This window comes from Plectropomus leopardus, chromosome 6, assembly GCF_008729295.1.
Source record: "Plectropomus leopardus isolate mb chromosome 6, YSFRI_Pleo_2.0, whole genome shotgun sequence".
Classification (NCBI taxonomy): domain Eukaryota; kingdom Metazoa; phylum Chordata; class Actinopteri; order Perciformes; family Serranidae; genus Plectropomus; species Plectropomus leopardus.
In genome coordinates, this window is record NC_056468.1 from 12772294 (window position 1) to 12792752 (window position 20459).

At 43.6% G+C, this 20459-nt stretch overlaps 1 protein-coding gene across 1 annotated transcript in view; it reads left to right on the top strand.

Moving 5' to 3' along the window:
* LOC121944003 (tetratricopeptide repeat protein 28-like) overlaps window positions 1–20056 on the top strand; it is a 200966-nt gene extending 180910 nt beyond the window's left edge. Inside the window, exons 11-25 of the mRNA XM_042487644.1 lie at window positions 2466–2595; window positions 2690–2908; window positions 5735–5897; window positions 8393–8533; window positions 11535–11679; window positions 11792–11971; window positions 12636–13180; window positions 13971–14218; window positions 14317–14441; window positions 14535–14766; window positions 15020–15096; window positions 15706–15729; window positions 16557–16686; window positions 17419–17526; window positions 17699–20056. Of these exons, the coding sequence (XP_042343578.1) occupies window positions 2466–2595; window positions 2690–2908; window positions 5735–5897; window positions 8393–8533; window positions 11535–11679; window positions 11792–11971; window positions 12636–13180; window positions 13971–14218; window positions 14317–14441; window positions 14535–14766; window positions 15020–15096; window positions 15706–15729; window positions 16557–16686; window positions 17419–17526; window positions 17699–19305 (4074 nt within the window). The 3' untranslated portion in view covers window positions 19306–20056. The remainder of the gene's footprint in view (window positions 1–2465; window positions 2596–2689; window positions 2909–5734; window positions 5898–8392; window positions 8534–11534; window positions 11680–11791; window positions 11972–12635; window positions 13181–13970; window positions 14219–14316; window positions 14442–14534; window positions 14767–15019; window positions 15097–15705; window positions 15730–16556; window positions 16687–17418; window positions 17527–17698) is intronic.
* Window positions 20057–20459: the final 403 nt, after the last annotated feature.

Sequence of the window (20459 nt, forward strand, 5' to 3'; positions counted from 1 at the left end):
AGTCCCAAGCCTCCGCATCACGGACACACACACACACACACTCCTCCTCAGCCCACTGCCCACCTGGCAAGCATGGAATATCCCCTTAACATCTCTTTTTACAGTCTGTCCACACACCACTGCTCAAGATTTTTTTTTCTTAGCTTGTGTATCCGTATATAAGTCTGTGAAGAGTCAGCCAACAGCAGTGGCTGTCAGTTGCGTCTGCAGGGATGTTATTCAGCTGCTTTCATTCTCAAAATCTAGTCCAAAACATTTCTCTTATGATACACACACGCTACGAACATCTATGTGACCCAGATAGCTTTCTCTTTCTGTCAAAAAGTAACTTTGTCTGTTTGCAATTATCTGTAACAAGAGTTGGGAAAAAAAGACTGGACCAAGGTGGTGACTGGAGCAGAGGCTCATGAGTCATACTGAGGAATTTGTGTTCAATTAAAGCAAAATATTATTCTAACAAGCCGATGCAACATATTTTCCACTCCATGTTTGCTTTCCAGTTTGACCTTAAGACCTTGGTGGTGCATTCTAGCATTGTGTTGTCTTTGTTGCAACATGCAGAGATCCCGAGCTTTGTCCACGTGTACCACAGCGATGATTAAGATTTTTTTTTTCCCTATGTAGGCTTGTTGCCCCCAGGGTGAATTGGTGGTGGGAAAGGACACTGTTGTCCTCAGAGTATACATTAAATGGTTATTCATGAGGTGGCCTGTTACTACAGATGACCTTGGTACATACCCTGACCTACTTCAAACCTCATTTGTATAGGCTTTGAATTCCTTAAGCACCCATAGGTGTGGAATGAGAGTACTTGACCTCATGTTCCTCATTCTCGATAAATTTAAACCTGATTGTAGTAGCTGTGATCTCGGTGTTCACCGTGACACCCGCATTGACGTGTCCTGATTCTAATCAGCTATTTTAACAGTGCATGCTCCCTCTGAAAAGCACTCAGATTCATAAGGAGAATCAATACATTCATGTTTACTTAAGTATCAGCGGTCTACTGTAGATATTTTAAACCTCTGATATTATCTGCCACACAGAATGAGAGTTTACCATGGAGGTTATTTTGCAAAAAAAATCATTAGAAGTATGTGCATATCAAGCTCCACACTCACATTACCCATTCAGCATGACATTGACATTCACTTAACGTGTCAGATAAAAGCCATGTTAGTGTCACTGATGGCAAAACATGAGAGTGCTTTCTGAATGCAGAGCAGCTGAAGAATGTGGCACATTTTACCTGTAACACAGCCAAGGCAAGTCACTGCAGACGCAGCACATTTGGGATTGTTTCCCTTTCATTGGTGCCAGGAAGGGTCATGCCAAAGGGAAAGGCGCTGTGAGAAATTAGTTTCACTCTTAAAGGGATGTCTTGCAAGCCTAACAGATTATACTAGCGCTGCAGCAGTCCGCCCACAGTCATATCAGCAAAATCAGCCTGAGACTAGCAGCTCTGTCTACTAGCACTAATGCAGCAGAGCTCACAGATTCTATGCCGATCTCTACTCTCCCCTGTTCACTCCCTCTGACACACTTTTCCTGCATGACCTTGGGATATGCCAGATGAGCTATTGTGTATGCATATACTGTATGTGCGCGCACAAGTAACGCATGTTCTTTTCTCTTACACAACCCACGGTGCTGATAGAATCCATTTCATCCACACAAACAACCTTTTCTCCACTGCAGCTCTTTGTCTTGTACGAACTGTGGTCAAGCAGTTTGAGCAGAGAGCTTTACTCTCTCCTCTGGCCCCTGGACTCCTGGAGAGTGGCTCTATAGCTGTCCCAGTCACCCTACAGGGCTGCCATAGGCGCAGAAATAGGAAATCAATAAAGGCTCCCATGAATCAGCACTCCTGGCTAGCTCCGCTTGGCTAGTGTGCAACACTGCCTGCCGCCCCACCTCTCTATTGTCTATCTCCCTCCCTCCATCCAATGTCTAGCAGTGAAAAGAAAGGTCTAATCACACAGACAGGCCTACTGAGTTTACAAAGCAGTTATTTCCTTGGACGCTGTCTGTCCAAGATGCCCAGGTAATGGTTAATCTTCTCGTGCCCTTTCCCATGTCCAGGCAAATAAGAGCCGAAAAGGGGTTTACTTGTGTTAGATGGTGATTCATCAAGCTGCATTACAGTACTTTCCACAGTTGAGAGAAAAGCAGAATTGGAAGGTGTCATCAGTGATGACCAGTGAGGTGGGATGGTGCCATCTAGTGGTTACAATCGCTCTCTTCTGATCGTAGATAATGGTGTGCAATTTGTTGGACATACTTACCCTGGGTGTTTAAATTTTAGCATGGGTTACCCCAGCAGGAACAAACCTATTTAAAAGGCAGTAAAGCTTACTTTAATCTCAGAAATGAGTTGAAGTGTGATGTTATATTGTTACATTGTATGTAAAAAAAGCCAAGAATATCTAAAAACATCTGATTCTTGTTTTTATTTTTATCCACAGCTCTACCGGGCTTCTGCCCTCTTTGAGACCATCCGCCATGAAGCCCAGCACAGCACAGACTACAAACTCTCCCTGTTTGACCTGCAAACCTCCTGCTACCAGGCACTCCAACGAGTCCTTGTCAGCCTAGGTATGCTCATACACTCCTCTTACACCTTCACTACTTCATGCTGTCAGATTCCGGTTTTTACCTAAAATCCGCATTGACCTCTAAATACACACAGGCCATCACGATGAGGCTCTGGCAGTGGCGGAGCGAGGTCGCACACGAGCTTTTGCTGACCTCTTGGTGGAGCGTCAGACAGGCCAGCAGGACTCAGACCCCTACACCCCAGTAACAGTGGAGCACATCTTGGATACTGTCAACAGCCAGAGGGCCTTGGTGCTGTATTTCTCCATGGCTGCTGGCTACCTGTACAGCTGGCTGCTGGCTCCAGGAGCAGGTAAGGACAGACTCTCAGCTTGGCCAACTGCTCAGATTGTAAATTGTTTTTATTGGGGTGCTGGAATCTTATCATGTCTGTCTGTCTGTCACCTTGCTATTGTTTTCTGCCTTCAAACATTCTCTGCGGTGTCAGGCACCATATGTGCTTGAAGAATCAAAATAGTTGGATTGGTTTCAAATTTCCCCCCTTCACTCGGGTAAAACAAATTATAGCAGCTGGCCATATGGTGACACTATGACTGGCAATAATAACTCCTGAACCGACTTGTTTTTCTTACAGTCCTTTCTTCAACACATCGCAGCCACTGAATTTCTGCAATTTTCAATTTTATGCTGAATGGGTTTTTTTTTTTACTGTTTCTCTTTCAGAATTGTTATTGGTGAAGTGCTGCACAGCATGTATTCTTGTAAAACACAAATTAACTTGAACACAATAGTTATTTGATGAATGCTCAGTGCTGAAGCTATCAATTGTCATGTAATTGTAGGGATGGACCAAAATATCTACAAAATGCTACATGTACTGTAAATATACACTCCAAACAAAGGTGGTGTCAAACAGTACCCAAAATGTTTGCTCACAATCATAGGCAACCTGGTTTTGGTGCTCTATGGTATCCATCTTTTGAAGGTGCATTACGGGGCCTTTTCAGATGTGCTGAATAGAAACAACAGAGGTGCTTCGTAGTTCTTTTTAAAAAAATTTAAACCATAAGGCCCTTGAATGTTGCCAGACAGTATGGATGATTAAATATGCTTCGAAATGACATATTTTTTAAAATATGAATGATTGTTAATAATTTTCAACCAAATGTTGGTTTAAAAGATTCAGAATCTTGTAAAAAATGCTCACTGAGAAACACAATATGTTACCTTTTCAAACCTAGAATATTTCTGCACACATTTGAAAGGTTGAGAGCGAATGTTGTAATGTGTTATCCTCTGAAAATGCATTGTTTGTAGGCTATTTCAATGTAGTGTTATTATTCTTTCCCCTGTAAACTAAAGTAAACCAAGCTGACGAACCTCTAAACATCAATGCAGGGGCTTGAAATGTTCTCTACTGGTTCTTCAATTTAGTTCAATTTAGTTTACTGGGGAAAGAACCAGTAAAGACCCTCTAAAGAACCATACAGGGACTTAATCTGTTTTCGTGCGACAGCACTGCTTTTTAGCACCTCAACTGACACCAAAGAACCGCAGAGAATGTGTATGGACATAAATGACTCAGATGAATCAGTAGAACTGAATTAAATATACTTTATTTTGAACATTTCAAATAATGTTAATGAAACAAAACAAAAATAGTAAATCAGTAATGAACATATACAACAGACTTTCAATAAGCATCTCCCCCTTCTGTCTGTATTCAAGCAGCTTTCTTGAACATAGTTTTAAGCTGTTACAACTACAACAGGTGAAAGCACGTTCACAAAAACAAACACACGCTTGCTTGTTCAAATCAAAGCAGATAAAAGGCCTGGAGGCTGTATCTTGTTTTCAGCTGCAGGGGTAAGAAGGCCAGCTTTAACACCAAGCGTCAGTGCCACCTGCCACTCTGCTGTTCGGATTTGCCCCCTGCTTTGCTTCTCACCCCAGAAGGCATCTGCCAATGAACCATGCTAATTGAAAGTGACACAGCCAAACAACATCGGCAACATCTCCGCACATGCCAACAGGAAAACGCTTAGCTGTTGCGCCAAGACAAAACATAATTTCTTTGTCTCTTTTCATCCTGTCAACTTTGTTTTTGGTTTTTGTTCCTTTCCTTGATTTTCTTTTGATTTTCTTGCTTTACTTGAGTACCTCTGCACTTCTTTGTGTACTTCTCTATTTCTGTCTCTTTTGTTGACATGTTGAGTGACACCAGCACAGGCAGAGGGATTAAGACGCAGCTTGTTTATATGACTCGCGAAATTCCAGTCTCACAAAGAGAACAGGCAAAGCTGCGGGTGAACCACAGTGCATGTCACACGACTCCCGCGGCTGCCATACTGTTAGTTGTTCTTTGGCTCAGTTCTGCTCTCTGCTGTAAGGAGAGGAAATGAGAGCTGTGACCCGTGTCCCATGCCACCACCAAGCTTGAACATTTGATCAAATCCAGCTCCCAGGCAACCAGATGAACTTGACCCCCCAGCACTAGTCATATGGAGGGGAGGAACGCTACAGGGACCAGTGGAGATCTTCAAAGCGCCGAATATTACCCCAGGCTAAGAGGGAGCCACTTGCTCACTAATCGCCTGTCTGTCACTTCCTGGCATTCCCTGGCATCCAGCTGGCACACAAACACGGCCAGCTCTAAAGAGGCTGCACTCAATAAAAAGGGCTACTAAGGTCCTAATTACCTCAGAAGTGTAAATGTGACATTTTATAGACCTGAATCACATTCACTGTCCATTCAAATGCAGTTAATACAAAACATACATGCGAGCACATCCACTTAAACAGCACTGACACGCCCACAATCTCTCTCTCACACACACACACACACAGCCTGTACTCCATCTCCCAGGATGCTCTTCCCCGCCCCCCTCTGATGTTTCTGCTCGAAACTCAGCTGAGCTCTCGTGGCGCGCAGCAGATGGCACAGGCAGCCTACTCTTATCTTTTATTGAACATTATTTGTTTTATTCATTTTGCTCAACAGATGCACTACTGCACGTGGCCTCAGTTTTCAGTTGAAACCATCCAATATCCACTAATGTTGTGTGCGAGTAATACACATATACTAGAAAAACAGCAGTGCTATATATTTTTTTTAACTTATTTAACTTCATGAACACCTGAAAACAACCATACATGTGTGCCTCCCTTCTCTCTACAGGCATCCTGAAGTTTCATGAGGTGTACCTTGGTGAGGGCGTATCAGAAGGGGGGTCGGACTTCCAGGAGGGAGGTGGCGGCGGCGGGGTGGTCAGCGGCTCCTCATTGGAGCAGCACATCGCTAGTGCACGTGAAGCTCTGGGAGTGGAGTCTTATTACAGCAGGTGAGATGTTGTCACAATTAAATGAATGTTTTTGTCTGTTGTTAGCTCATTATTATATTATACTAATTTTGTAATTGGTATTTTGCACAAGCCTGTTGCTGGTATCTAATCTAAATCGAAAAATTCCATTTCGCTTTCTTTCACTGAGTTATTAAACCCATGGATAGATTACTAACTAAACAGATGTATCGGACACAGTCTTAGACACCCCTGGGCTTCACCTTTAAAATGTCAATCGAATTAACATGTACGGACCAAGGAGAGACTTCAAATGATCACAAAAAGATGCAAAAGAACTGGAAAGGGACACAAAATAATTATAAAGAGAGGCAAAATAACCTACAAGGAGGAAAAAAGGGACTAAAAAAAACACAGGGCAATCAAAAAAGGACACAAAATAACCTCACAGAGACACAAAATGACTACAGAGACACACCAAACCACGGAAGGATGCACAATGACTACAAGGAGATGCAAAACAACAACAAAAACACCAAAAAGACTCTGAATGACCACAAAAAGACTAAAGGAAGTGAAAATCACAAAATAACTGTAAAAAGGGGGAAAAAACTACAAGGCGACACAAAGGGACTACAGAGCCATGCAAAACTACTCCAAAAATACACAAAATGACCTCAAAAAGACACAAAAGGACTACAGACACACACACATACCTGCAAAAAGATGCACGACCACAAAAGATGCAAAACAACAACAAAACACAAAGTCTGTGTTTCTTGTGCTTATGGAGGAGAGGTGGTGGGGCCTTTTGCAAATCTGTGCTCAGGGGGCTCATTGACTCATAATCCACCCATGATAAAACCCAGGAGCTATTTCGTCTGTACCCAACCTGTTCTTTGTTGTTTTTCTAGTGAGCAGGGATAGCTACTATGGCAGAGCAGACAAAGAAAAAAAACACACCCACATAAACTGTATTGACAAAAGTATTGAAGGAGAGGCAGTACAGATCACACTGTTTGATTGACAAGTGCTCTTTGGAAAGCGCTTGTTAACCACTCATCAGAAAGAAGTGTAAAAATAACATAATCAAAAATGAAGCCCAACAACAAAACCAAAACTTATACTTTTATCCGTGGAGGTATCTGAAGAAAGGTTATTTATCATTCAGAGAGAGTGTGCGTGTTAAGGAGTGTTATTCTGCCCCATTGCGCCCTGTGATGACAGCCCTCCACCACCTTTCTAAAGTACTCCTCTTTCTACCCAGTGGAAATAAATGAGACGGAATAATGGCTCTTTGGATAGCCAGACTACTGAACCCACCAAACAAACATCGAACCTGACAAGTAAAGGAAGAGAGAATAGGGTTTCCTAGGTACGAGGAAGAATGGGAAGAAGGTTAAGGCACAGTGGTAAAAATCAATGGAGTAAAATTCAAAGCGGCAGAGCCTGGTGGTTAAAGACCAAACAGACAACAGGGGATGTAGCCAGAGGGACTCTGCAGGAGGACATGGAAAATGTGGCGAGATATATCGACAGCTGAAATCACCCATTGACATCCACGGGTCTTCGCCACGTTTGACGTTAGCATCGTTTTTCTAGTTGGTGCTTGATCCATAGTGCCCAGCTGGTCCGCCCAGTGCCAGCCTCCGCCACCCCAGCAGCCTGGCCCTCCTGCCCCATTACCAGCTCATTTACTACTCCAATGGGAAGCTGCGCACACGCCACTGCGCCTGGATGGGCACAATATGGCACCACTTACCATCCCATTCATTCTCCAGAGAGGAGAGAAAGGGTCTGAAATGAGTGGAGAGAGAAAATGAATGGGATGGAGAAAAATGGGGGAGAGCATATGTGTGTGTGAAAGAAAGGATGATATGGAGAGAGGGGGGATGCAGCCTTTGTGACAGAAAACTGTATATTAGAAAGGGATTTTTTGTACTATCATCTATAAAAACTGCATTGTATGCTGCGTCCAACATTTCTTCTGTCCAAATGGCTCCGTCAGTGTGTACACCCCAGGAGAATTGATCTCAAATGAAACATGCAGTGCAAGATTTCAAAAAAATGGTGGTGGTGGGAGCATAAGATGATAAGAGATCCCAGGGTGCAAGTTCACACTCTGCTTCATGAGAGCAAGAAGCTGACATAAGAGTTACATGATATGGGTGCATCAGAGGAGAGTTTCAGGCATGAAGGGAGAGACAGAAGAGGGGGGTTGTGGCGAGGTAGTGATTGTGGGTTGGGGGGTGGTTGACTCCCCACTGACTGGATCAGCATCACCAGCATTATAATGAAAGGATTTAACTCTGCGTACCATCAGGGTGTTGGACCAAGCCTGTGAAATTAGGCCAAGTGTGTGTGGGTTGAGCAGCGTGTGTTTCAGGGCAGATTGGGAGTGTGTGTAGTTGACTTATCCGCAGAGAAACAATGTAAGTCTGTGTATTGTCTACTTTGCTGAAGTGCCTTTTTCTTGCCAACATTTCAGTCGGCTGTGCCTGTCTCTCACTGCATCTCTCTCTCACTCTCTCTTTCAGAGGGTGTTCAAGCAGTGAGACAGAGAGCGAGGCGGGAGATTTGTTGGACCAACAATTTGAGGAGCTCAACAACAAGCTTAACTCCGTCACTGATCCAACAGGCTTCCTGCGCATGGTGTCCAGAAACAACCTGTTCAACAGGTAGCGGATTTTTTTTTTTCACCTGGATGTCCCCACACTGTAACTGTGAGACAGCCCCAATAATCAACAAGCACTACTTAGACCTACTTTTCCACACATAAAAAAAAAGCTAAAAAAGATCTGCTTGGGTAAGGAGATTCACGGGTATTGTGGCTCATCTGTGAAAGGAGTCTTTTCTCCATTGTTTCGCCAGCGCAGAGGCAGCATGTGAATCCTCCTTATTAAATAGACTGAGCAGAGCCAAGCTGCTAAAACCCTTATCAACTGCCTACTCTGATGGGGCCTTGTGTGTGTATGTGTGTGTGCCAGATACAGACACCGATGTGGTTTTAAGATGTTTGCCCTTTCTGTGTTTGTTTGTCGTGCAGATTTACGACTGTTGATATTTCAGTGAGCCTGCCAGTGGCTCGTTTGGAGCATTATTTAACGATACTATGCTAAGCGTTCATTTACACAGTGCCGATTGGCAACATATACCAATACCGAGAGTGTGTGCATGTGTGCATACATGTGTGTGTCTGGGTCATATTTCCTTGTCCTCGTCCACAGTTGAGCTGCTCTTTGATGAGAGGGTAATTCCAGCTTTAATTGAGTCTCGGTGCTCATTAAGCCCCTTTAATGGGCTGCCGGTAATAATCCGCTCATTCTTTTGGGCCTCAAAAAACTCTGAATTATAAAGCTCCTCATGCTTAGGAGCCTATCCTCTATCACAATGTTAAAGCAAGAGAAAATGAAGAAACCCTCATTGTCATTTCAAGTCATCCATCCTGGGGTTTGATGTCAGATAACGTGCATGTATGAGCTTTTCAAGGGCTTACTTTGACTTCATTTCATCATTTTCTCTAACATGTTAAGATTTAGGCTATTAATGGTATGAATACCTCAATACTTCCACAATTACTCATAATTAAGAGAAAGAATAAAATATAATAGACTATAATTGAATAACGATTGATTCAGAATAGGTAAAAGCACAATATTCTCACACTGAAAGAGCAGTGCTTCGTGGTGTGATATCTTTATTCGGTGTAATCATTGATTGCCCTATTTTAACACAGAGATCTAATCTTCACCAGGGAGCTTGCAAGGATTACTATGGAAAGGTGATAATGAAAGTCTCCTTCGCGTCTAATCCCCTCAGTGCGTAATTGAATACGTTTTTATGCACGATGATAGCATAATGAGATTGTTTGAGGATCTTGATGAAGTTGTCAGAGAAGAAGCAGTAAGCACTGGTAGAACAGGGTGGCTGCATCAGAAGAGCTGAGTGGCTGCTAGCTTCAGCAATAGTTTAGATCGCAGCTAGAAATTAGGTCAGTTAAAAAAGCTGAAAATGTTTGTAATAAAGGCCAACTTTTCTACCTTTGTATCATCTCTCAGATCACACTTGAAGGCCTGACTTTCAACTGCAGCCCAAAATAGGCAGCTGCTGAATGCAGTCTTCACCTTCAGCGTCGCTGCTCTTAGTCTTTTCTTTTTGCTGTTTCCCTCTACACTTGACACTCACCTTCTCTTGGCTTATCCCTTGCCTCCTCTCTCATTCTTCCTGTCAGGCTAACAAACGATTGTTTGCTTTCCCATGGAGGCTCATGCCAAGGCCTGGGAGAGAGACAGAGTGTTGGGAGGCTGGAGGGAAGCCAGTGGCCAGGGGCTACCAGAAGGGCAGGATAGATGTCTGTTGGCTCCAGCCTGGAGGAAACTCTGGCTGGTGGAACAGATGGAGAGTTGTGACAAGTGCGGCCATAAAGTGCGGCCCCTTGTGTGCCTACAGCACTATAGCCTTCTAACCCCACGGCCACCATTAGCACAGTTCTCAGTATGTCGTGTGTCTCTGCCCGAGCAGGGAGCTGTCACCTGCTGTCACAGCAGACATGTCTCAAACACACAGGGCCGTTACCTTATTTCTGTTTGACTGCAAAGTCACTGGCAGTGCAGAGAAGACACTAATCTTTTCTCAGGCTTTGAGTTTTGATTGTATGCAGGGAGGGTCCCTTTAAAGATTGGATAAGCACCGCTTTCCGGTGGTGATTCTGGCAAGCCGATCACTACTTCATACCTCTGTAAGCACCAGACCACCACAATGCAATACTGCCATCTAGTGTAGCTTTTCATATTGACATCATATTCTCAGCAGTATTGCCTCCTATCATGTGAAATTGTATAGCTGTGTTCACAGAGGGATAGAGATCCAGAATGGCCGGCCTTCATCTGCCTTTTACTCAGTGTGATTCAGATCTGACAGCGAGCATGTTAGAAAAAGAAAGGGGCCTCTGTGATTGAGCGTGTTGGATCCCTCTCTTCTGCTGCAGCTTTGTACTGCTACCACACACAGACTCAGAAGATTACAGCGGCTGACTTTGCTAGAGCCGTATCTGATGTAACACTTTGCAGCGAGTTAGACATCACGGAGCTTGTCAGCCACGTTCCCAACACATATGCTAAGCTCATTACTTGTAGCAGAATGGTTTGATGTTAAAGGGGAGTTTGATACATGAGAGCCTTGTTTACATGCAGCATTTTAACATAGAATTTTAAATTCTATAGTATTATATTATATATATATTTCTACATATTTGGAAGACTCAACGGCAATATCTCCAACACTTGGAGATATTGACTGATAAATAGCACTACAGGCAAGAGGGACAGTATGTATATTTATGTGGTAGGATGTCCCCTGAAGATTATGCTAGCAGTTTTGTAGGACTAAATGTGCACCATTATGCTACACACTTTGTTATGCAATATAATATCAGATAAGACCTAATATAGGTATTGGCCCAAGGACATTTGTGGAGACTAAGGCATGATAATCTTCAATATCTTATCTGGAGTGTATAAGGTCATTTTGCAATTCAGAAGAGATGCTGGACATGCATATATTTAAGAAACGTACTATAAATGCATGATGCGGCAAACTGCCTCACCCACTTTGGGTCTGCTGCATGAAAGTACAAGGTACAAAATGAAAACAGCATTGTTTTGTGTTGTGTTTGTGCAGGAGTTGCCAGAGTATGACCAGCCTCTTCAGTAACACCATGTCCCCTGCCAAAGATGGTAACTCTTCCCTGCCTCGTCGCTCCAGCAACCTCGGAAAGCCTCCACTCCGGGCACTTTATGATTTGCTCATTGCACCTATGGAGGGGGTGAGTACTACCTCTACGGGTCATTGCCTGCCTATTGATGTAGTTGTGTATATAAGAGAAAATGCCATTATGAGAAAATATGAGTATTTTTACACTAATCCTTGTCTGACAGGGTTTGATGCACTCTAGTGGGCCTGTTGGCAGACACAGACAACTGGTGATGGTGTTGGAGGGAGAACTGTACCTCATTCCCTTCGCTCTGCTAAAAGGAAGCTCCTCTAATGAATACCTGTATGAGCGTTTTAGCCTCATTGCTGTTCCCTCCATCCATGGCCTTGGATCCAGTGCAAAGGTAAACTTTGCTATATGACTATAAAGATGACTAAATAATGCAAAACTTCTCTTTGACACTTGAAACCTGGATCGACGTTGGTTCTCTTAAGCTGCGTTTAGACACCTTTAGCAAGCATTTAAACCTCTGAAATGTGAACAAATTGGTTGAAAAAAAGGACAATTAGCATTTTAAGATTAGAACTTGCAAAAAAATAGTAAAAGGTGACAAATTACCTGAAAATTTGCTGAAGAGAGAGAGAGAGAATGATACAAAATGTATTAAATAATGAGGGAAAATATCAAGAAAACTTAATTTATAGTTATATATTAACAAATAGGTTACTGAGAAAAGATATGAATATTCATATGTATTTTATTTAGCACTTTTAACAGGTAATTTCCTTTTTTGTAGTTTTTAAAAATGATTTTTTAAAGGAATTTCAGTTAATTTTCTTGTAACATTTTTACTGATTTCTTGCTAATATTTGGGTCATTTCTTGTTGAGTTGCTCATGCATTCTTTTCATGTTTTTGAAATCAGAAGAAATCAAGCAAATTTGCTTAGGTTTCAAAGGGTTAAAAACGACTCTTATAGCCAGAGTTTGATATCAACTTGAATAAATGAGTCAACTACTGTCCTTAATTTGTAGAAATAGAATGTAACCTTTGTTGCTGTGCTCTTAGACTCACTCCCGGCGCCCTGGTCCAGCTCCATGTGGTGGTGTTTCTATGGCAGCAGTGGTGGGGAACCCCAGACTGCCCTCTCCTGTGATGGACCGCTGGCTGTGGGGACCCATGCCCTCTGCAGAGGAGGAGGCTCTAATGGTGGCCGAGCTGCTGGGCTGCCAACCTCTGGCTGGCTCTGCTGCCACCAAGGAAAGGGTGATGAGTGCCCTCACACAGGCTGAGTGTGCCCACTTTGCCACCCACATTTCCTGGAAATTGGCGGCTCTGGTGCTTACCCCAAACCCCGAAGGCGTGCCCGGTGGGGCAAGTGCCAGTGTGGGAGTGGGAACAGTGGGGAGAGGTGCAGGGGGGAGGAGAGGCAGCAGCGGTCGGGGCAGAAAGGGCTCCATCGGAAGCGGCTACACCATCCCAGAGTCTCTCCACATGCAGGATGACAGCAGTGATGTGGAGAGCATATGTGACAGTCCGCCCCTGCAGGAGTTCCTGCTCACAGCTGCAGATATATTGGACCTGAGGTTGCCTGTCAAGCTGGTGGTGCTGGGGTAGGTTGGCTGGTTAAGGGAAACAAATTAAAATAGTGTTGTCTATTTTGATTTATGTCTTGATATTTTATTTTTAAAGTTCTGTGCAGGGCTCCCACGGTAATGGAAAATGTAGAAAAGTCATGGAATTTCACATTCATGTTTTCCAGGCCTGGAAAAGTCATAGGATTAGTAAAAATCATTGAAAGTTTTGAAAAAGTCATGGAATTTTGCTGTGCATAATGAAATTGTCACAGCAATATTTTGTCATCAACCCCCCGTGCAGTGTAACATAAAGGCATATTTATTTTCTGTGACTCTTGACATAATGTAGTGAAAATACATGTCCATGTGTATCATGTACATTTCTGAGTTTTTTTCCTGCATTCCATCTCTCTCTTCGTGTATGTCAGCCGCTGAAATCTTGTTTGCATAGAGAGTTTAATATGTTTGAAAAAACGGCAGGCAAGTAAGGCAAGACAACAAAAGTAATTTATGGGTCCTTGAAAAGTCATGGAAAAGATTTGAAATTTTGTCCATGAAGATATTTGGGGACCCTGTCTGTGGTAATAATTGAATTATTTTATGTTTATAATCAAATTAGTCACACTGTAGATGTTCATTAAGGATTGATTTACAGACATGAGAGGAATTATATACTGTAACAAAAAGAGATTGTGATCTAACTGATGTTAACGGGATAGCAAAGCCTAGAAAGATATTAAAAGCAAATAATGATTGAAATGTTATGCGATTAAATATTTTACAGCTTTCTAATTGAGCAACACGCTTGTGTGTCATTTGGCTCCAGGTCGTACCAGGAGTCCAGCAGCAAAGTGACAGCAGATGGTGTTGTGGGATTGACCAGGGCCTTCCTGGCTGCTGGGGCTCAGTGTGCTCTTGTGTCCTTGTGGCCTGTCCCTGTCGCAGCCTCCAAAGTTTTTGTCCATGCCTTCTACACTGCCCTGCTTAACGGGACCAAGGCTAGTGCAGCGCTGGCGGACGCCATGAAGACTGTCCAGAGCAGCAAGCAATACTCGCACCCTTCCAACTGGGCAGGTTAGAGATGCTATTCACTCATGTTAATTCTACACTCCCATAATGTAAAGAGATGACTGCGTAATGGAGCTCTTTTTATTGATTTTTTTTCTATCCAGGATACATGCTGATTGGCAATGATGTGAAGCTTAACAGCCCATCTTCCCTCATTGGCCAAGCTTTGGCTGAGATTCTACAGTATCCAGATCGGGCGCGTGATGCTCTGAGAGTTTTACTCCACCTGGTGAGACAATGAACACACAAACAAGGACTTACTTACCGTCACAAGCAAAAACACACAGAAAATACTGATGATGCACTTCTGTGGTACTTGCAGGTGGAAAAGTCTCTTCAGAGGATACAGAACGGCCAGCGTAACTCCATGTACACGTCCCAGCAAAGTGTAGAGAACAAAGTGGGGGGTGTCCCTGGCTGGCAGGCGCTTTTGACAGCTGTGGGCTTCCGTCTTGACTCTGTGGGCACTGGTATGCCTGCTGCAGTCTTCTTTCCCACTGCAGATCCAGGAGATAGGCTCCAGCAGTGCAGCACCACTTTACAATCACTACTTGGTATGCACTTGAATCTCTAAATCACAGTTAATTAAGACTCAGAATCTGTCAGAATCTGTCTAATGGTGTGCTGATTTGGTGATTATGTATAATCATTGTTTTTCATGCACAGCATAGCACAGTGCTTACCTAAAATTTCATATCACTTCACAGATCACCTGTTTAGCCCTACAGCTACTTACTTTTCTGTATTAAAAAAAAAACGTGCTTTGTGTGTGAATAATGAGGAACTTCCTTTGATCCCATCCCTCAGGTCTGCCGCCGCCAGCTCTTCAGGCTTTGTGCAAACTCATCACAGCTTCAGAGGCAGGAGAGCAGCTCATCAATCGGGTAGGCACCCTGCAGCTCTGAGAAAATGCTGCTGAATTTTTAAATCTGATGCACCTCATAGAAATTGGTATTTGGCTGAAATGACAAACACTATTGCTATTATCCAGTGTTAAGAACTATTGAGACAGCCCCTTTTACTTTCTCTGAAACTTTTACACACCTTTGTATCATGAGGTCCTTGCTAGAAGAGAAGTTTAGGGATATATCATTGCATAATTTAGTTACATCAGGACTGGATACACATTAACACACTGGCAAACTGCATCTTAATCTGCAATGAAATGCGAAGTCTTTGCTACAGTCTGAGTCCTGTTCTGTTACACCCGTGACATCAGAGAATTAATCTCGTGCCTTTATCCCTCACATGTTTCTATCACATGCTTAAAGTTAACACTAATTAGTGATTGCCCCATACTGCAAATGCACAGAACATGAAATGTGCTGAACCTAATCTGTGTATGCTGATTGCATCAAACTTAAAAACACCTCTGTTACTTGTTGCTTTTATCCTCTTTGTTGACCTGAACCCTTGTACCCTTTGTGAATGGCCTGTGTGCATGCTATTAAAAGCCTATTCTCTCTCCCCTGCCCCTAATGTGCGGTCTGAAGGCTGTTAAAAATATGGTGGCAATGGTAAGTGTGCCTTCACCTTCCTGCACTCCATCCAGTTCTACCCTTTTCCTCCACTCTCCACTGTCTGTCCCGCTAAACTTTCTAAAAAACCACCGTCTTGTGTAGAACCTGCATGTCAATCTCATAATCAGTTTGTTTAGCATTTGCATGCATAAAGTGTAGCCAAACAAACATTTACCGCATCCGAGTTTTTTCATTGCTAGTTCCTGCAGTCAGATCTTAGGGATTTTTAAGTATTAAAGGATTTACAGCCCATGGTTCATTACAGGTCAGAGATGTTCCCGGGTGGTAGAAGGGATAAAGCTATGATGTAAAAACAAACCTCTCATAATTATAGAGAGTGATGTGAGCAAACAAGGCATGTTGTTACTTTCTGCACAGTTACGTCATGTTGACAAAGGTGTCTCTGTCACAAGCCACGTAATCCCCAAACAAAACAGGCAAGTGTGCGTGTAAACCCCCTTAAAGAGACACCCTTTCAGCTCTTTGTTATGCTCCTTCTCCCTGAGAACTCTTGCATATTATTCAGATGTGGAGAAACAGATTCATACCTACTCCAGAAAATGTGTTCAGAGCAGTCCCACAGTAAGATGTGGCTTCCATTATGTGGAATAGATTTATGAGGCAATATTCATTGAGAATAAGGAACTGTATAGCTTTGCCCTTGGATGATTTTAGTTCTTCACTGAATAGAAATTTTTTGATCATACATATAGATTTTACCCATCGATCACATATCCAGTAGAATTAACCAGTTCCTAGTATTCTTGTACTCATTCCTAACTGCTCAATGCCTCTTTTCCCATTTTGTCTTCTCCCTTCTCCAGCTCCACCAAGTGCTAGTCCAACTCCAAACAGGAGAGAAAGAACAGGATTTCTCCCTCCTGCCCATTCAGGTGTCTATCAGTGTGCAGCTATGGAGACTGCCAGGATGCCATGAATTTCTGGCTGCTCTTGGTAAGTCCGTTTCTATCTAAAAAAGCTGTCGATTCCTGTCCCTTCACAGCTTCAATCCACCATGCATCCATGTCTCCTTGTGGACTCACAAAGCCTATTGATACCTGGCATTAACTAGCATTTTAGTGATCCAAAGCCAAGTGGACAGCCATAACACATCACCTTTCACACCTGCATCTCCAGCTGACTATTTGTGTTCAGATTTTGTTACTGCCTGTGTAACCTAGACTAGAAGGTCAACGGAGCCCCCACGTACAGTTGTCGCTTCCACGTTCTCGCTATCTGCTCCTAGCATGCTTGCTAGTCATGTTAGCAGTTTTGGCAGTACAGTTGAATTCAACACATCTTCTTCCACAAGGCAAAATGATGGATGATCGCATTACACATTTAACAATTCATAGTAAAATGGACATGTTATAGAGAATTTGCGGGCTGTCACCAAAACAACCACCACATCCTGCATTGATAACGTAGTCCTTGTCAAGGATGCATCAGGATGCATTAGCTTTTACGCTACAAAACCTTTGTGGTCAAAGGCATCCCAGACCACCTTGGCAAGTCTTTTGAGTGATTGCATCACAATGTGTCTTGTTTGTCGTTTACGCTAGTATTTAGTGCTTTCCTCTTGTAATCCGATCACCCGAGATGCATGCTAATTCCAGGTATAACCTGGCTCACAGACACATTGTCAAATGTATAAGTAAAAACTGTTGTGCTCTTGTGTGTGAGCAGGATTTGACTTGTGTGAGGTCGGCCAAGAAGAAGTGGTGCTGAAGACTGGCAAGCTAGCCAACCGCCGCACCTTGCACTTTGCTCTCCAGTCTCTGCTGGCGCTGTTTGGTATGTATACATATATATCCATGCTGATTGTATCATTTCTGTTCTTCTAAATATTTTTGGTCACTTGACTGTATATACAAATCATCCAGACAGTGCAGTCATCATTTTAAGCATTTCGTTTGTTGTCATCAGGTGTCACATTATTTCCTTTTCTCTTCTTCTCTTTTTTCAGACTCCACAGAACTGCCCAAACGTCTGAGCCTGGACAGCTCATCTTCCCTTGAGTCTCTTGCTTCGGCCCAGTCTGTGTCTAACCCCTTGCCCATGGGATACTCGAGCCTTCCCTTCTCTCCTCCTTGCCTGGACAATCAGGCATCAGATGCCATCTCTGTCTATAGCCTCAGCTCTGTAGCCTCCTCCATGAGCTTCGCTTCCAAGTCAGACTGTGATTTCCTCAGTCATCGGCAACGCAGTGGGGCTACAGCACACTACTCTATCCACAAACACCCTCATGTTCCCCGTAGCCGTTCCTCTCCTCATGGGGCAGCTGCTGCTGCAGTGGCAGGAGCCCGGGGGGAGGATGAAGAATATGAGGGCTTTTCTATTATCAGCAGCGAGCCGCTGGGAAGCCACTGTGACTCTCTGCCTCTGCCACCAGGCCACAGCCAGCGCCACCACCGCGGAGGGAGGGGGGTTGTCGGTGGGTCCGGCACGGGAGCAGGGAGAGGCTACACTGTATCGGTATCGTCAAGGGGCAGTGTCAGCACCCCCACATCCCCTGTCAAAGCATGCCTGGTGCCCAGCCCAAACTCACCATTCCAGAAGGTGGGTAAGGTGAGCAGCTCAGATACAGGTGAATCTGACCAGTCCAGCACCGAGACGGACAGCACTGTCAAGTCTCAGGAAGAAAAAACTGTCCCTCTGGATCCTCAGGAGCTGGCCCAGAAGATTCTGGAGGAGACTCAGAGCCATCTACGAGCTGTGGGTAGTCTTCAGCGGGCTGGGCCAGAGGGTGCAACAGCTGGAGGGACCACAGCGCGGAGCAGCGCCTTCCGTTCTTCCGAAACTAGCGCATTCAGCCGTCCTAACAGCAGCGCTAGTGGCCGAGCTCAATCCTCCCCAAGACCGAAACCTCCCTCCCGTTCCTCTTCACTGCAGAAGATAAGCTCTGGCTACAATAGTCCTGCAATCTCTGAGTCTTCCCAAAAGGAGGGAAGCCATCCTTCGCCCACTCTAGATAGCCATGCGCAGTTCAAATTAAAGTACCCAAGCTCCCCATACAGCGGCCACATCTCTCGCTCCCCGAGTAATGTGTCCCCCAGTTCTGGTCACCAGTCCCCGGCTGGTAGTGCTCCATCCCCTGCCCTGTCGTACTCCTCCACAGGGTCTACCTGCTCTACATCAGCTGATGTCCCAGATTTGGACCGGCTTAGAAGAGGGGTCATTGATGAAAAAGTCCAAGCTATCCACAATCTGAAGACCTTTTGGGCTAACGCCGCTGCCCAACAACAGCAACATCTAGGTCCTGTCAGAGCCGTCCACGGTGCTCCGGGAACCCTCGCCTCTGCCAGCAGGGATGTACTGAGCCTTCTGAACCTCTCCCCACGCCATTGCTCCCCAAATGATACCCAAGACAGCCTGGAGCTGCGGGAGCTGGGGCTGCAGTCACTAGATAGGGGCAGCAAGAACTCTTCCAATGGACACCACCCCAGAAAAGTGGCCCCGTCACCTACAATTTCCACAAGCAGTAGCCCTGGTGCTCGTTCTATCCGACTACCTGCTGGCAATGGATACAAGTTCCTGTCGCCTGGAAGATTTTTCCCTTCCTCTAAATGCTGAGACATTTCAAACGGTCCTATACTTTTATCTATCATTTACTATCCCGTGTGCTGGAGGAGTAGGGCACTTTTTTGAGGACCACTGTTGGTCCACCGAGCTTGACTGACAGTGAGGAGGATTCCATTGGTCAGCGAGTGTGATCCTGCAGAGGCACATGAATGCTTTAGAGAGTGTCTTGTCTTTGTGCCCATAACACTGTAAATGGCAATGAGAAATACTCAACGACCTGATACTGTGTTTGTGTGTAACTGTGTGTCAGGTAGATGTAAATGCCATTTGGTATTTTTCTTTGCTGTTTGTGTGGGCCAAGATGCAACAGCTATGACTGATTTCCTCCATTCTATATTTTTTTTGTTTGTTTTTAAATTGAATGGTTATTGTTATTATTGTTTGTTATTGTTATTAATATTATAATAATTATTATTATGTTTTGTAAATTAATTCAAGTGTTTCACAATCAGTATTAAGCGTTTTTATATTATTAAAAAGTGAACAAACCTGTACCATGTAAAGATGGATAGAGTGGAGAAAAAAAAGATTTAATATTTTTTATTGAAATCAAAAGGGCATTTTGCCTGATTTCTTTGTGAATTGAGTGTCTGCTTTGAAGCATGGATTCTCTTGCTATTCAATGTTAAGTACCATGTATGACTTTTTAGCCCATGATTTTTTGAGATTAAACATGAACGTTTCATGACAACCATCTGTCATTTATCAGTAAACTGTTTCAATAAAAAAAAACATCATGTTTGCTTCTTTCTTGTATTCCTGACTTTACATTATTCTGCTGTAAGGCACCAATGTGTGACGATAGATAGATAGATAGATAGATAGATAGATAGATAGATAGATAGATAGATAACAATCGTAGAAGAAATATTAATCTTCTCTCTCTTTGAGAGAAGAAGTCCTGCATTCCAAGTAGCCTAAAAGCATCAGGGAAATATAGGTTACATAAAGTATTCATTGTGCAGTAAAAAAGTTACGTTCGTGTGTGTTGCATTTTACTACTGTAGATGTTTAAGGTTGTGCTAAATTTAACTCCTTTAGGCCTATATACTTTTGGGTCAGTTTATCTACAGCAACACATTGTATTCTATCATTATCTGTTTGTTATGAGTTATGAACATTTTCTCAACCCATAAAGGAACATT